Raw genomic sequence first — 17966 nt, 5'->3', positions numbered from 1 at the left:
TATAATAGCCAGGAATAGATATGAAATGATGTTTCCTAATGATGATGATTAGTGATATGGAGAATCTTCCCAAATATATCCCTGCTGGCCACTTTTATGTATTCTTTGAACAACTGTATGTTCAGGTCCACAGCCCATTTTTTTTTTAAATATTTATTTATTTGAAAGGCAGAGTTAGAAAGAAAGAGGGAGAGACAAGGAGAGATTTTCATCACTTGTTCACTCCCCAAGTGGCTGCAATGGCCTGGGTTTGGCCAGGCCAAAGCCAGGAGGTAGGAATTTCATCTAGGTTTCTCACATAGGTTCAGGGTTTCAAACGCATTTGGGCCATCTTCTGCTGCTTTTTCAGGAGCATTAGCAGGGTGCTGGATTGGAAGTGGAGCAGCTGGGATTCAAACCAATGCCCATGTGGGATGCCAGCATTGCAGTTGAGAGCTTAACCTACTATGCCATAACGCTGGTCCCCACAGCCCATTTCAAAATTGGGTTACTTTTCTGCAATTGAGTTGTAACAGTTCTTTATAAATTTTGGATATTAAGTCATAGTCAGATGTGTGATTCACAAATCTTTTTTGTAGTAGGTAGGTTGCCTTTTCATTTTGTTGATTGTTTCCTTGACTGTGCAGAGGGGTTTTCATTTATAGTCCAATTTATTAATATTTGCGTTTGTAGCCTGAGATTTTGGTGTGATATAAAAAAATTGCCAAGGCTTTATCAAGGAAATTTACCTTTATATTCTTTTCTAGGAGTTTCATGGTTTCAGATCTTACATTTAGATCATTTATCTATTTTGAAACTTTTTTTTGAGCATGGTGTAACAAAAGGGTTCCATTTCATTATTTTCAATGTGGAAACACATACTTTCCAGCAATATTTACTAAAATTTCTATCCTTTTGTGTCCTTTTAGTTGACCCTATGTGCTTGGGACTTATTTCTGCACTCTGCACTGTTTTTCATTAGTTTATGCTTCTTTTATGCCTGTACTGTGCTATTTTGATTACTATAGCTTTGTAATATAATTTTAAAGCAGGAAGTGTGATGCCTCCAACTTTGTTTTGTTTCTCAGTATTCACTTGGATTTTCACTTTTTTTGGTTCCATACCAATTTTAGGATTCTTTTTCATATTTCTGTGAAGACTGTGACTGAAATTTTGATAGGGATTGGGTTGAATCTGTGTTTGCTTTAGATAGTGTGGCCATCTTCACAATATTAAGCCTTCTGATCTGCAAACACAGGATATCTTTCCATTTGTGTCTTCAATTTTATTCCTCAGTGTTTCATAATTTTAAGTGAACAGAACTTTCAGTTCATTGGTTACATTTATATCTAAGTATTTTATTTTCTTATGCTATTGTTAATGGGATTGTTTTCTTGATTTACTTTTCAGCTAGCTTGATATTTATTCATGGAAATTCTATAGGATTTTGTATGTTGATTTTGACACATTACTGAATTCATTTATTCAAGCAGTGTCCTTTTTTGCAGAATCTTGGGGGTTATCTACATGTAGGATTATTTCATTTGCCAGTAGAGAGAATTCTACTTCTTCCTTTCTGATTTAGATGCTTTGCTTCGCTTCTCTTCTCTTCTCTTCTTTTTTTCTTTCCTCCCTTCTCTCTCTCTCTCTCTCTCTCTCTCTCTCTCTCTCTCTCTCATTCACACACACACACACACACACACACACATCAAGTTACTTTAGCTAGCAATTCTAGTACTCTGTTGAATAGAAGTGGCTGTAGTGGAGTGGCTTTGGTGGGTATCACTACCTTGTACTTTATCTCAGTGGAAAGCTTTCAGTTGTCCGCTGATTATGATGTTAGCTATGTATTTTTTATGAATGTTGAGGAACATCCTTCTGTGAAAAAAATGTAAGTTTTTTTGTTTTTGTTTTCCTATTTGAGAAGCAGAAAGAGAGAGAGAGGACTCTTATCTACTGGTTCACTTCTCAGATGCCCACATCTTCCCCTGGCTGGGGTAGAAACCAAGAACCAGGAACCAAATCCAAGTTTCCCATGTGGGTAGCAGGAACGCAGTTAGTTGAGCTGTCACTGCTGCCTCCCAGGGTCTGCATTAGCAAGGAAGTAGAGGACCCAAATACTTCGATTTAGGATGAAGATGTCTTACCTGGAGTCTCAACTGCCAGGCTAAATATCCACTCCATTAACTGTTTTCATTAAGAAAGAATGCTGAACTTTGATATATGTTTTCTGGATTAATTGAGATGACCATGTGCTCTTTATCTTGTACTCCGTTAATGTGATGTATCACAAGTTTTATGCTCTTAAACCATATACAAAAGCTTTTTAAACATAGAGTTAGAGGGCATTTGGCACAGCAGTTAAGATGTGAGTTGGGACATCCACATCCCATATCAGGGTGCCTAGGTTTCAGTCCTAACTCATCTCCATTGCAGCTGACTTTTCCTCCCTCCCTTCCTCCCTCCCTCCCTCCCTCCCTCCCTTCCTTCCTTCCTTCCTTCCTTCCTTCCTTCTTCAGGTTCATTCCTCAAATGGCCATAACAACCAGAACTGGCCTAGGTTGAAGCCAGGAGCCTGGAACTCCATCCTGAGTGGCAGAGGCCCAAGTGCTTGGAAGTCTTCTGTTGCCTTTCCAGGTGCATTAGCAGGAAGCTGGATCAGAAGCAGAGCAGCCAGGACTCAAACTTATATATGGGATACCGGCATTGCAGGTAAAACCACTGCATCAGAATGCCAGCCCCTGCTGCCTTCTGTTAACATGCACCCTGGGAGGTCTCTGCCCCCAGTTTGGTAGATCAAGACTGAGTTCCTGACTTCTAGCTTGATCCTGGCCTATCCTTAGCTGTTGTGGGCATTTAGAGAGTGAACCAGCTGTTGGGAGATTCACCTCTCTTTTTCTCACACACTCTCTCTCTGCCTTTCAAATAAACAAAAACTTAAAAAATAAACATAATCATTAGTAATTGTGACATAGGTTTATAACTAAATGCAAGTTTTCCATAAAATATGCTTTCTATGCTTTAAAGCTATTATTATGTAAATTTTTAAATGTACATGAAAGCAGAAATAACTGTATAATGAAATCCTACATGCTGATCTCCTACGGCTTAGAAATTTTTTGACACATTACTTTGGTAGATTTTCCCTGGGAAAAATTATAGACAACTGAATTTGTATTACATAAGATAAAAGATTACGCTTGTAAAATAATTATTTTTTTCTTTTTTTTTTTTTTTTTTTGACAGGCAGAGTGGACAGTGAGAGAGAGAGAGAGAGACAAAGGTCTTCCTTTTCCGTTGGTTCACCCCCCAGTGGCCGCTGCGGCCACGCACTGCGGTGATCCGAAGCCAGAAGCCAGGTGCTTCACCTGGTCTCCCACGCGGGTGCAGGGCCCAAGGACTTGGGCCATCCTCCACTGCCCTCCCAGGCCACAGCAGAGAGCTGAACTGGAAGAGGGGCAACTGGGACAGAATCCGGTGCCCCAACCATGACTAGAACCCAGGATGCCAGCACTGCAGGCGGAGGATTAGCCTATTGAGCTGCGGAGCCAGCAAATAATCATTTTTTTCAATATTACTATTTAATAAATTTCAAGTACCATCTCCATAACCAAAATATTACAACTAAATTCCCATAATATAACTTCTTCATGTTTTACAAAAGTAAAAAATCCATAGAAATGGCAATTAAGGGTCACCTACTCTGAAATCAGATGACCAGGTGCTATCCAAAAGTTTGGGGAAGAATGGTAGGGAACACACTGAGTGGTAAGATTTTCCACAGTAAGAAATATAAGAAAGAAAAAATTCTAAGACAAACCAGGATATATTGCCAGTCATAGCACCTGAATACAAATGAATACCTATAAAAGTACACACAAACAAGAAAATATTACTTACCATATAGCTGAAACTGAATGTATTATGGATAAGACTCTATTAGACTCTCTCATGATACTTGGAATTAACAATGTATTTTATGTTACAGAAAATACTGTAGAACTCAGTCCATGTTTATAAGAAAAAAATAATCCTCTGATTGCTTTGAAATAAGAATTTATGAAAAAAAAACAAAAAAGGAATTCAGATACAAATATATATATTTGTTTGAGCTTGTACTTTCTTCTCTGTGCAGGAATAAATATATGAGGCTCATTCATCTGGAGCTGCAGAATGTGAAGGTGCTGTCGGGATGACAGCTGCTGGGCAGTGCGAAGCAATGGGTGTTCTCTTTATGTTCTAATTCTTGAGCTGAGACACTAGCAGTGAGAATAACAGCATAGCTGACAGCTGTACTGGAAGCGGTCTCGTCGATTATCTTGTCTAGATAGAGGATACTTTCTTGATGTTTGAAAGCTCTGCTTTATCTGCAGCTGTTGCTAGGACTCAAGAGCATCAGCAAAAGGACAGTGATGTTTCATCTGATGTATTCTCTATAAATGTGTGCAGCTTTTTTTTTTTTTTTTTTTTTTTGACAGGCAGAGTGGACAGTGAGAGAGAGAGACAGAGAGAAAGGTCTTCCTTTGCCGTTGGTTCACCCTCCAATGGCCGCCGCGGCTGGCGCGCTGCGGCCGGCGCACCGCGCTGATCCGATGGCAGGAGCCAGGAGCCAGGTGCTCTTCCTGGTCTCCCATGGGGTGCAGGGCCCAAGCACTTGGGCCATCCTCCACTGCACTCCCTGGCCACAGCAGAGAGCTGGCCTGGAAGAGGGGCAACCGGGACAGAATCCGGCGCCCCGACCGGGACTAGAACCCCGTGTGCCGGCGCCGCTAGGTGGAGGATTAGCCTAGTGAGCCGCGGCGCCGGCTGTGCAGCTTATTTGATCTACCTAATGTAGACCTGCTTGAGGGCAAACCGCTGGTTTTGAAGTAATTTTTGAAATTGCTTGACAGGACACGAAACTGTAACTACTTGTTAAGGAAACAATAAAAGAAGCTTCCTTTATAAAGGCAGGACAGCACTACCCATTGACAACAACAGTTTTGGTGCCGGGGTGTTTTGCTGCTTGCAGTATGGGAAGAATAGAGGGTGTTGAAGATTTGAATAGAAATCTTTTAAATTATCCAAGGAAGTTGAAAACTAGCAAAATAATGCTTATATATCCTTTAAACTTTTACTCCATAAACAACTTGGATTAATAAAAATTATTCCTATCCCTTAAATGAAACTCTCCCTAGCTCATTACGTCTCTGTCTACTTGGACTATGGAGCGCTCAAGTCCTTGCTTCCTGTCACCCACCCTGGGGACCTGAAAGCAGTTCCTAGCTCCAGGCTTCAGCCTGGCTCAGTCCAGTCTGTTGAGGGTGGTGAACCATCTGAGGAGTGAACCAATGGAGTGAAGATCTCTCTGTGTCTCTGTCTCTGTCTCTCTCTCTGCCTGTCAAATAAACAAACTTTAAAAATAAAATTGAGGGTGTATTTACTTTGGGAAAATATTGCATTGTTTTCTACTGACATGAAACCACAAATAAATAAGGAAGCAAAGTTCTAAATGGGTTTTGTTTCTATTGAATTGCTACTATAGCACTAAATAATTTATCCTATATTATTTAATTATACAAAATAACATAATTTCCTTAATTTTCCAAGATCTGACTCTAATACACATCCATTGTTCTACTTAGTTATGATTCAGAAGATATAACAAAAGAGTTCCTAAACTAAAAATATGATGAAATATAACAAATGAAAACTGTTAACTGAATTCCTAAAGTACTATAATTATTGACTAAGATAAAAGCTATTAACTAAAAATTATTAAGAAAAAAAGCCTTTAGTTCAAATTTATCTTCTGATATTTATTTTAATCCATTATTAAAGTTTATTAGTAAATATTGTGGGTTACTCTTCGCCCTACTCATAAAGCCAATGCATAGATTTTAACATAAAACATTGGCAGACAAATGAGCATAATTATTTTACATAATTTAATACTTAGGAAATCTAAGACTAATGCAGTGTTTAAAAATGTAGGCAACTGCAGGGCCAGTACTGTGGCATAGTGGGTAAAGCTGCTGCCTGCAGTGCCGGCATCCCCTATGCGTGCAAGTTCAAGTCCCTGCTGCTCCACTTCCGATCCAGCTCTCTGCTATGACTTGGGAAAGCAGTGGAAGATGACCCAAGTCCTTGAGCCCCTCACCTGTGTGCAAGACCTGGAAGAAGCTCCTGGCTCCTTGCTCCTGGCTTTGGATAGCCCAGCTCTGGCCATTGTGACCTTTTGGGGAGTAAACCAGTGGATGGAAGACTTCTCTTTCCCTATCTTCCTCTGCCTATCTATAACCCTGTCTTTCAAATAAATAGATAAATATGTTTTCTGAAAAAATGTAGACAATTGGGTTTAAGTCTCCATATTGAAATCTTGATTCTGCCATTTACATCTAATGTGTCCTCAGACTATTTAATTGCTCTATGCTTATTTCTCTATAAAGTTAATACAGATCAAGGAAGATAATGCATACAAAACACAGTTGGCACAGTGTAAGAAACACTTGTTAACTCACATTAGGGCCATTAAGTGAACCATAGCATGCAATAGTTACTGTTAATGTATTGCAGGTTCCAGGATAAGTTATTGACAGAAATGACACTTGATTCTGGTGTATTGAGTATGGTTAAGTATCTACACAAAGTGAAGTGAAGAATGACCTGACCATGCTACTATATGCCCCAAGCAACATTTGTTGATGGGAAAAACACATATTCTTAGGTGGTCTGGCAGAAAATGTAAATTCTGGATTTCATTAATTCCTACAGTATGCTTTAAAACTAGTGTGATTGTCTTGGATAAATTAGATCAACAATAAAATTTAGCACTCTTCTTTGTTTTTATGTATGTCTATATAAGCAAGTTCTTAAAAATCCAAGGATCTATAATCACACTTTGCTTTTTAAAAATATTGCACATCTGAGCCGGCGCCGCGGCTCACTAGGCTAATCCTCCGCCTTGCGGCGCTGGCACACCGGGTTCTAGTCCTGGTCGGGGCGCCGGATTCTGTCCCGGTTGCCCCTCTTCCAGGCCAGCCCTCTGCTGTGGCCAGGGAATGCAGTGGAGGATGGCCCAAGTCCTTGGGCCCTGCACCCCATGGGAGACCAGGAGAAGCACCTGGCTCCTGCCATCAGATCAGCGTGGTGCGCTGGCCGCAGCGTGCCGGCCGCGGCGGCCATTGGAGGGTGAACCAACGGCAAAAGGAAGACCTTTCTCTCTCTCTCTCTCTCTCTCTCTCACTGTCCACTCTGCCTGTCAAAAAAATAAAAAGTAAAAAAAAAAATATTGCACATCTGGCCCAGATCTTGCCTTTATAATAACTACTCACAGATTTTTTTCTCTGACTACTGTATAATACCAAGATTATGTCTTAACCACAAACAATTTTAATGTAAGTACAGCAGAGAATATTTCATATGATTAAGTATTTATAATTTTTCTGTGTATGCATCAAAGAGATTAGCAGTTAAATTTATGGAAAATAATGGTTAAATTTACAAAAATATATCATATGACATATATGTGTATGCTTACTTAACTGAAAGGTATGTTAGTCTACTAAGACATAATAAATGCTCAGGCAATTGATAATTCTATTTTTCCTTTTAACAGAATCCTACAACATTAAAAAACAAGCAAATAAATAAACTTGTGACCTAAAAAGAGAAATTTCATAAGAAGAAACACATTGAGAGTCAATATGTTGATCAACTTCGCAGCATAGCTGACAGATTACTACTAGCCATGCAATAAATTGAGCCATTTGTTCTTGGTCCTGTCAAAACACCATGGAGGATAGAGATGGTGATTAAATATTCCTATCTGCAAAGAGCTTACAATTTGGTAAGGTCAGTTTGTGAACAGTTCAAACAGCACATGATGTGAGATAATAAATAAGTCAAAGTGCATTAAAGTAGCAGCAATCAATTTATACAAATCAAAGTTGGTAGAGGAAATGACTCTGGACTGACCTACTAGCGTTGGACTATGCAAAGAGAAGTAGGTAGAAGTTACCTTTGACATTTGTCTGCCTCTCCTGTGAGCTTGCTTTCTACTATTTGTGGAAAAGACATTTCCCCAGCCCACTGAGATTTTGGAAAGCAGCCCATTCCTCATTTACCATTTATTCCCAGTAGTATGTTCCTGACTAGATCTCCAACTGCTTTTGTCTGCAACTTCAGATCAGAAGGGTATCTGCAATTGATAATGACTAAGGCACTGGCAATAATACTTTCAGCTATGATTCAACACTCAGTGGAATAAGTAAATGATGACTTTGGGTACTATCTGTAAAAATTCTTTCCTGTCTGTAGTATAAGAGTCAGAAATGACAAATGGTGTGTGATTCTAATTGGAAATTCTATAACGATTGTAGAAGGGCAAAATTAATGACTTTACTGTGATAAATCCACTACCATTTCTATCTCACCAAATGGCATCATCATCCTAGTTTGACAAACAGAATGAAGGAGTCATTAATGTGTCCCTCTAACTCTTTGTCCTTCCAATTGAATGTTACCAATTGTCATTTTTTTCTTAACATATCATTTGGAAGTCCATCTACTTTCCTCTGTCTCCTTCATTGCCTACTGGTAGTTGAACTTAAAGTTCATTTGCAAAAAAAGCACAGATCTTTAATATTTCTTTTGATCATTATATTTCTATTGTGCACACATAGTGATTATTCAGTAAATATATAATCAACGAATGTATGAAGACTTTGAAGTCTTTTTAAGATCTGGACAGTATCAAAGGGAAAATAATCATCAGAGGAAAGAAAAGCAGATAAAAGATACAAGAAACAATTGATAGGAATTATTCACAGGCCCCCCCGCCCAAAAAAAAAAAAAAAAACTGACTTGACCTGAAGGTACACTTAAACAAGTAAATGGGAAATAACTTTCCATAGAAGGCATGGGGTCAGATTATAAATGCAAGAGCATTTATAGTTGCTCTGGCAGGAAACTGGATTCTTTTGAACAGGGTGCTGACAAATTGAATGCAGAACAGAAATATTTGCTAAATAAAGCAAAAGATCCTGGATTAATTCATCTATGTGATGATAAGGACCCAAATTGTGGTAGTAGTAGCAGAAACTACAAAAGAAAGGTCTAGCAGGGGTACAGAACTTTTTTCTTCCAAGGGCCATTTGTACATTTATAACATCATTCACAGGCCATACAAAACTATGAACTTAAAAGCTACCTGCTATAGATGTACTGAATTTTAAGTTGTACCTCCAGTTGCCTTGGCAGGGTCAGACCAAATGATTCTATAGGCCATAGATGGCCCATGGTCCAGACATTCCCCATCGCTAAGAGAAAGAAATATTGTTAAAGAAGAGACTGGGCTATGGTAAGTGAATGTGTAATAGCTATATAATGCTTTCCTTCCATTTTTGATGACTCAGCAAAGAAAATTCCAGTTATATTCGATTTGTAATTATTTCTTAAAATATCTATTATAGCAATGAGATATGCAAGTGTTCTAACCAAGGTTTCTCAACCTCAGCACTATTGACACTGTAGTTCAGATACTACTTTATTGTGCAGGGACTATCCTGTGCACTGTGGGATATTTGGTAGTAGCCTTGGCTTCTACACACAGGAGGCAAATAGAACTACCTACTTGGTTGAAACAACCCAAAAAGTCTTCAGACATTGCTGAACTCCCCTGGGGGAGGAAGAATAAAACTGTCTCCATTTGAGAACCACTGCTTTAAAACTACAAAAGCCTACAAAGGGCATAGCATCAACACTAAATATTTACCATTATATGAATATTTTTACTCTACTTCAGAAAGTTGTACTTTTGTAATGCACAATTTTTAAAGGGATTTTCAGAATTGAGGGAGTAAATCTTTAAATATATACTTACATTGAGTTCTAAAACGATTCCAAGGCAGTCAATCAGCAATGACACCAGCATGGCTACCATAATGATGACCACTGTTACAGCAATGTGGAAAGCTGATGAGAGAGTCCCACCAAAAAACACATTGGCAATTACCTGCCAAAACAAAAGATTATTTTGAGAGGGGCTCTCAGAGACATGCAGGAGTTACTGAGAAAGTATTTCATAATAGCATTTAGGATTGTGTGAAATACTACCAAAAAGACTATTACTCAAATCTCATCACTATGAATGTTCTTTTTCCTAAGTATTTACAATAGATACACATATCAACAGACAGATATGCTTTGCTGAGTTATCAGATACCTTGGATCATGTTACATTCTGACTGTATGGCATCCCAGGTCTGAATGCATACATTTCTCAAGTATTAGAAAGCTCTCGGGAAGTCACCACAGCCTTTTTCTTTGCACCCAACAAACTGCAGATGCTATTAAAATTATTTGAAAGGCTTTTAGGGAAGCAGTTACCACCTTTCTTTTAATCATACTAGATGTGTAATATCCTTTACTAACACAAAATTAATTCTATACAAACAAAATCCATTTTTTTACCATTTAAATACATTTTTTTCTTGTGTTTCTGCAATAAAAATGCAGGAAGGTTTATCACCATTTGCCATTAGTACTCAGATCAGGAAATCACTGAACAGTTAACTGTTTCATGTATCTCACACTGTGATATGATTTGCAAATAGAAAATGTCTAGGAGGAGAAGATTTCTATTCTCAGGAATTGACACCCTAATCAGAGAAACACAATCAACTCAAAGAGACAGAGATCAGCTTATGACAGGACAAAAAGGGACCAGATAGAATGTAGAACTAGAAGGATCTTTAATTATTTAGGTCTGCCTCCCTTACAGTAATCTTCTTTACAGCATTCCTGAAATGCGTTTGACCAATCTTGCCTTGGGGTGGGACTTAAAAAACAGATAAGATCTGGATCAGAATTACAGCATGAGGCAATAGTGGGAAAAAGAACTAAGAAGGAAAAACAGGAATGGTATCTATGGAAGGAAAAGGAGACAGTCTGGATAGTGTGGTAACGTTATGTGAAAGAGCAGTCAGGCAGGAGCTAGAAATAGTAGGATTGGGATAGATGCTGGGACATGCTAAAGAAGCTAGCTTTCTAAGCTGTGTTACCCAGGTAGACAACACTCCCCATATATCAGATACTGCTATGATCCACTAACAATTTAATGAGGATACTAATAATGGTAAGTAATTATAACTTATTTAAAATTATTTCTAATAGATATCTCCAATAGGTATGATTATGAGAGCGAAAAGTCACTTCATGAAGCAGGCTAGTGAGGGATATTTGTTAGTGGTAGATAGCCTTTCGACACCCTTGTATGTGACTCGCTACTTTATCTTTGAATAGAAACAGTATTGACTAGTTTATGTCAACTGCATATTTGTGTGTGTGTATGTATGTGTGTGTAGAAAGAAGAAAAAGAGCAGAGAAGTGAATGGGTGAGGCAGATACAACACTGCTCCACTCAGTATTGCTACCGTGGTAGAGCTCTTGATGAGTTCCGTCTTCCTGTAGCGGCAGACACAAAGGAAACTCTAGTTCCAAGTACTGCAGACAGAAGTTGGCGCAGGTGAAGTGACTCAGATGGCCCATAGGCAATGTACCAGAAACCACATGAGAATGCACCATCTGTTCTTGCTGATCTAGAGATCCGTTTTGAACCTAAAGTACTAGGCAGGAGTTAAAACCATTTCCTGCCTCTGAAGGATTCTTAAATTAAAAAAAAAATAATCTTCCTACAACACTCTTAGTTCAGTCTACATCTCCCTACAGTCAGGGCAAAGTCTTGTACATCCGTTAAGCCAGTGGCTCTCATACGTTTGTGAGCCAGCAGAAGTGCTGATTGTAAAGGACTCACATGGATCTGAACATCTCCCTGTGCAGTTCCTTTTCCCCCATGCTGGCAGAGGGTAAGCATGGGCCTGCCTTGAAGAGCCCACGGTTTCCCACTGCATTTCAAGCTCACTAGATGTTTCACTTCACACATTAGCCTCATTCACTTGGTGCACTGTGTAAACAGCCCGAGGAATAGATCCTGAGACTAAGCCCTTTTCAGCATGTTTCCTGAAAGAACCACTGTGAAGCAGGATCCTGTTTTACTGCTAACTGGTACGGAGGATTTTCAGCTGATGGTATAAGAGAATCTTGACAAGCCATGTTATCCAATTTTATACAGAAAGAAGGTGACTCACTTTCAGCTAATCTTTCTCCACAAATCCAGCTGGACTATATAACACAATTTGAAACTGACCTTATAAAGAAAATATATCTACACATATAATAAACTATAGATTTATATCATTATTTATATTATTTTTATATACAAGTATTAATGTAATTTTAAAATATATTTATGTAAATTAGATAAATGAAATAGAGAAATGAATAAATTATATAAATGAAATATATATAAATTATATAAATGAAATAGAACAAAAATAAAGGTGTAAATTTTATTTTGATTCTTGATGGAATACAACATATTTTCACTTTAAAAAAATAAAAAAAACAATTATAGTCTGATCTTTAATGAATATTGACTTACAAAACAGCAAAAAGGCAATTTTTCAAAACAGATCTTAAGCCCAGATTCTTAATTTCTTTTTAAGAATATTTAAAATATTCAGCATTCTTAGTTTGGCTCTGTTGATGGCTTACATTCACTCAGGAATGCAGTTGTATAAATATGTGTGCTTATGCTAGTATAAGCCACAAAATATAATTTCCAAATCCAACTTTTGAAAAATAATCTTGTAACATGAATATAAACTCATCTTTAAACTGACATTTTATAGTTAAAAGGAAAATTTCATGAACTGTATTACTTTTAATGTATTTGCACACTTGCAGAATTCAATTTTTGTAAATCTTGCTATGTTAAACTTAGTAGAGCAAATACTTACGTAAAGTATGGCTTACCTCTCTAGTCACAAAGCATTCGATTGGGTATGTCAAAATGACAGTGACACCATAACAAAACCTTCCAAATGTTACCAGGTCATCACTTCTGCAATAATTTTCAAATAAGTCTCCTAGAGAACAACATAAAATAAATTTTTTTACTAGATATTGGATGCTTGGGATACCTGTCTAATTATTGAGCTGTTATATATTTATCATACAAGGGAAGCACCACAAACTTCCTTTCATGTAATTTAGAAAACAGATACCAGATTCAAATATAAATTCTTATATTCAATAACTATGTAGCTATTCACTGGTACTAAAACTAATGCATGTTCCACTTGAAGATAAATTCATAATTAATCATTTTTTATGTTTTCATTGTTTGTGCTTGGTAGGTTTGTTTCAAATTTGTGCCAGCTTCTGAAAAATACTGCACCCACTATCTTCTTACATCAGAATCAACTCCTTACGTTATTGTATACTGGCTGTGTAAATTTGCTTCTGGTCTTTGTTTCTGTGACTTCATTAGTAGAAAAAAAAAGTCTGTTAAAATAAACAGATTTCCTTTTGAAATACTATTCTTAGATCAAGAACAATCCGGAAAGGAAGAGTTGACCAGTACATCTGGGAGCTAGATTTCCTGTATATCATGCTATAGGGGCTAATTCATGGACCACACCAAGGAATTCTAAACATACATAGTCTTTCATGTCATCTGGGCGTGCAAGTGTAGAGGCACTGTTTGAGAACTGTGAATATTCTGCTAATTCCCAGAAAGAATGTTAACCAATTAAATAATGGACTATGTAAATTGGACAATTCTTATCTAGATATTGTATTTTCTGATGTCTATGAAAAAACACAGGAATCTAATGAGGGCACAGAGTTCAAATAAGTAAAAACACCATGGATGAAACAGTATCTGAGCCTGTTTATTTCCTGAATATAACATGCTTAAATTTTAAAACTGCAGTCACTGTTTTTCAATAAAACTGAATAGAAAATTAGATCAAAGGCACACTACTACAGCTTATGAAGAAAGAAACAAAACAATATCTTTGTACTTTTCTTCATTAAAAAGTTAAATAGTCATTTCCCTTCCTCCAATCAATGAGAACAAATTTACACTACATTTTTGGCATGAAGAGATTAAACTTCAAAGCAGTAGAGGCAGAGAGCTGCCTCAAAGTTGGTTGGAAAGCTTCTATCCTGAGAGAAAAAAAGGACAGAAGAGCCCCATTCATGAACCTCCGCTAAAATGAACCTTGCATATTTTCAAAAATCACTGGCATTGTGTAGAAGAATCTAGAATTCCTACTGCCTTGTAAACTGGAATTTACTGTAACAGAGAAGAAAACAAACGCCTGGCTTGCACAACCAGGATCAGATCTGCGTAACGAGAAATGACCTGCAGACACAATGTCAGCTTATTCCATCTTGAATCTGAGTGTTTATTAGGAATGATGAATGAGAGAAAAACACCACCATGAAACACCTACCTGTCGGCTTCGCTATATAAAGCTTTCATTATATCTGAGCAATTACCACTGATAGAAACACCAAGAAGGTGCGACAGGCAAAAAGCATGGTTTATATCTACAGAAAAAGCATTTAAAACCATGATCTTCACGGACTAGAGCCTGTAGGACATTCATCTTGGCAAGCTATGTTGCAATAGTGACACGTGGCAAAGTTTTCAAACACAATTCTTATCGTACCACTCAGGGTCACTTTGTTACTGTCCTCTCACGGCACATAGTTGTATTATCTTTTTGACTGCCGTGGGTTTATGTTAACCATTATTTTGTGAAGTCATCTTTCTTCATTTTTGCAGAAATAGCTGGCTACAATCACAATGAGCTGTAAACTCTACTCAAAACAAGGCAGGCATCCTCCCAAGAGCACCCCAGTGTCACAGAAAGCTAAGCCAAGAGGAGCTGAAGGCTAAGCGATGGCTTTCCGTGGACTGTGGTTAAACAAATAGAAAAAGCAGGACCAGGAGGGAAAGGAAATTTGTTTTCTAATTTGTTGCCAGCCAGCGTGGGCCAGTTACTTTACCTCTTCAAGTTTTGAACAGGCGGAAAACTAGTTATTCCACTTACTTTCAGAGGGTTGTTTGAAGGTCAAGTAGGGTACTAGGTTTGCAAACCCTGTGAAATATATGAATCATAGCATTTACACAGCTGTCAGACTACCCTGACTATGACCCTATACAGATGACTGAATGCAATGTTAAAGGAAGTAGAAGAGGGGACTCCCGGTCCCTGAACCCAGGAGGGCACAAGGAAAGATGTTACATTTGAGGGAGATACCCATAGGGCTGGTTTTGCGGGACAGATGTTTTGTGATTGAGGCAAGAATGAGGCAGGTAAGTGGAAATGAAATGATTTACAAGTAACAGGCTGGAAATCAGAAGAAAGGTATGGCCTAGAATCAAAATAATGAAAGCGTCCAGATAATTTGCTGAGAACATGGGCAGGCAACTTGTCTGAGCTAATTATCCAGGTGGGCTGGGGAGTTAGAGTCTCCAGAGATAAAAGAAAGAAAAAAATAGTTTTAATGGAGAGAAAGAATAATAATGATAATGTAGTAGGGGTCTTTCCTGTAAGGGCAGAAAGTTAGAGAAAAAAAAGTACAACCTGTACTCTGAGTGACTCAGAGCCTCTCGGGAGAATCAGAACCAAGCAGGTTGTTAGCCTCAAAGATGGGGAGGCGATTGGCACCTTTGAAAGTGAAGCTGAATGGAAGAAAAGGGAGCAAAGCTAGAATTTGCATGCTCAGATGTGGAAGCATAGGAGAGAATATGGACCATGTAACTGATGTTAGCAGTTTAAGATGGAAAAAATGAGTGCACACAGCAGAAAGGCAGGAGCGTAGAGGAGAGAATGGGTGGGCATGTGATCCTTTGAAATAAAATACTGGGCACACTTGTAGCAAAAATTAGCAGAATACTGAATATACTTGTACCAATTAGCATGAACACCAAAATATGATGCGATTGAGTCCCCCATTACCTTGAGTGAAGCCAGTAAATGTCAAGTATCCACATGTAGCAAAGAGCATACAGATAAATACAGAAACCAAGACAGACACATGGATGATCCGGGACCACTTAGCTACTGTGGGTTCTTCCAAAGAACCATAGACTAAGAAACAGTTATGATGGCAAATAAATGCTGTAAGAACAAAAAAAAAAAAAAAAAAAAAAAAGAGGAGCAAACAATCATTGTTAAAGCAAGTACCGGCATTTTCTTTTATAGTCCTGAAAATTAAGTATGCTACTTTAGAATGTCAATGAACTTGAGTGTGAACATATTAATTTACTAATATATCAGAAAACATTTTTTCTAGAAGTTTTAGGGATGAGAACTTTAATCATATCTTTATGTCACTCTTGATATAAGTCAGATCTATCCAATCTTCTCTCGCAATTTCTTCTTCCGAATGACACTTCCCATCATAAGGGAAATAAAAGCAACACCATAACTTTTGGTGCACAACGTCTTTTGCCATCTGAGACACAGAGTAGCTTTAGACATCTGGTCAATCCATAATACTTTGTGCGCAAGGCTTTTAAAAAGACTAAAACACTTGCAAGGCTTCCAAGTTAAGAAATAAGATGCATGTAATGAGTTCTCTACATGAGAAACAGATTTCTCCAAATCAAAGCAAATTTCAGTGATGAGTGAGAAAACTTTTGAGCCTAATTTTATACTGTACAGACTAGTTCATATGCTGCTAATAGAAAGTCTAAAACTTAGGACATCTGCTACCCAACCATAAATTTTCAAACTCTGTACTCACCAAAAGACATAACCCCAATGGCTTGAATGGCATTGGGCTTTGCAAACACCCAGGCATCTTCTGTTTTGGGTCTAGAAGAGAATTCATTTATTTGATAAATTATTAAACACATATAAGCAAAACAGAATATGACATAGCATTACAAATATAAATTGAGTACCTTTAAGCTAGGAATTAATAAGGGTCCCCTTAATCTTATTTAATCATAAAACTACTTCCTGAGAAAATATATGCTATTCCTTTAACCCCAGTCCTCTGAAATGCATATCTAATACTTATTCAGGTTCTAATTTTGCATATGTAAAATAGCCATTGACTATGCAATTTTGTGAACTTATTTATTTGCTAATTAATTTCACAGGAAACATTTATTACCTATTCACCAGGTGAGGTACTCAATGGAGGTGCAACAACTAATAATGCCCATATGCTGCCCATTACTCCCCTCGTCCGTGTTTTTCCACATTCAACCTTCCCGAGGAAAGTTTAGTTGGCACTGCAGTTCACCTGGCGGAGGAAGACGTGAACTCACGTGGAAGAGGTCCTGACTATGTTGTGGGAACTCTGTTGCATCATCTCACTCAATTTTCACAACATCTAAGTGTTATCACCATTTAATGCATGAGGAAAGCCCAACTCTGAGTAATAATATAATGTACTAAGCCTCCACTGATAAAGTTGAGATTTATCATCTTGGTCTTTTCATTCCAATAACCTTTCCATGCTTGACTGTCATTGGCCTCGAATTCCCATATGGTACACACTTCTCAGAGTTTTGGAAAATACACACTTTAATTGGCTTTAAAGAATCCAATCCTAATAAAATTAAAATATTCAGTATTGGCAGGGATTAGAATACCCCCCTAACACACCCATGAGTAAGGATGAACAGCACAGGCTCCAAGATCAGGTAGCCTTTTTTTCTGGCCTCTTCACTTGTCAGTTACATGATCTTAGGCAATTTATTTGCCCTGAGTTTCAACTTCTACATCTAAAAATGAAGATAATAGTAGAATCTAATCCACTGAGTTATTATGCAGATTAAATAAGAAAAATATGTAAACTTTCTGGAAGAGAGTCTATCACAGAGCACATGTTCAATAAACAGCTTTTATTTTAGCAGTATTATTAATCTTATTATTATAATCTGCTGTTATTTAATAAAAGGAAGCAAAAGGTTTAGAAGTATTTTCAACAGCCGTATAAAAGAAAGGCATGAGTGAATACAGAAAGAATGCATGAAGACAGAAGAAGGAGCAGTAGGGTCTTAGAAAAGCATGAGCATATTGCCATGTTCTAAATAGAAGGGATGGGGGGGGCGGTTTGGAAGATGAAAACCA

General features: G+C 37.8%; 1 protein-coding gene across 7 annotated transcripts in view; it reads right to left on the bottom strand.

The window, feature by feature from the left end:
• SLC38A11 (solute carrier family 38 member 11) overlaps window positions 1–17966 on the bottom strand; it is a 58035-nt gene that overhangs the window by 2233 nt on the left and 37836 nt on the right. For 3 of the 7 annotated variants that reach the window (XM_008258681.5, XM_089329100.1, XM_089329102.1), the window contains 5 exons: window positions 16627–16697; window positions 15837–15998; window positions 14925–14972; window positions 12835–12947; window positions 9842–9973 (listed from right to left, as the gene is read on the bottom strand). In XM_008258681.5, coding sequence (XP_008256903.3) covers window positions 9842–9973; window positions 12835–12947; window positions 14925–14972; window positions 15837–15998; window positions 16627–16697 — 526 coding nt within the window. Of the gene's footprint in view, window positions 1–9169; window positions 9279–9841; window positions 9974–12834; window positions 12948–14924; window positions 14973–15836; window positions 15999–16626; window positions 16698–17966 lie in introns of all 7 variants that reach the window. The other 4 variants (XR_517064.5, XM_008258684.5, XM_008258682.5 and 1 more) reach the window with 4 other exon arrangements.

The sequence above is a fragment of the Oryctolagus cuniculus genome, chromosome 3 (genome assembly GCF_051225735.1).
Source record: "Oryctolagus cuniculus isolate XC-2025 breed Fujian yellow rabbit chromosome 3, ASM5122573v1, whole genome shotgun sequence".
NCBI classification, from domain to species: Eukaryota; Metazoa; Chordata; class Mammalia; order Lagomorpha; family Leporidae; genus Oryctolagus; species Oryctolagus cuniculus.
Note: the sequence above shows the minus strand (reverse complement) of the source record. Positions and strands in the feature narration are given on the sequence as shown.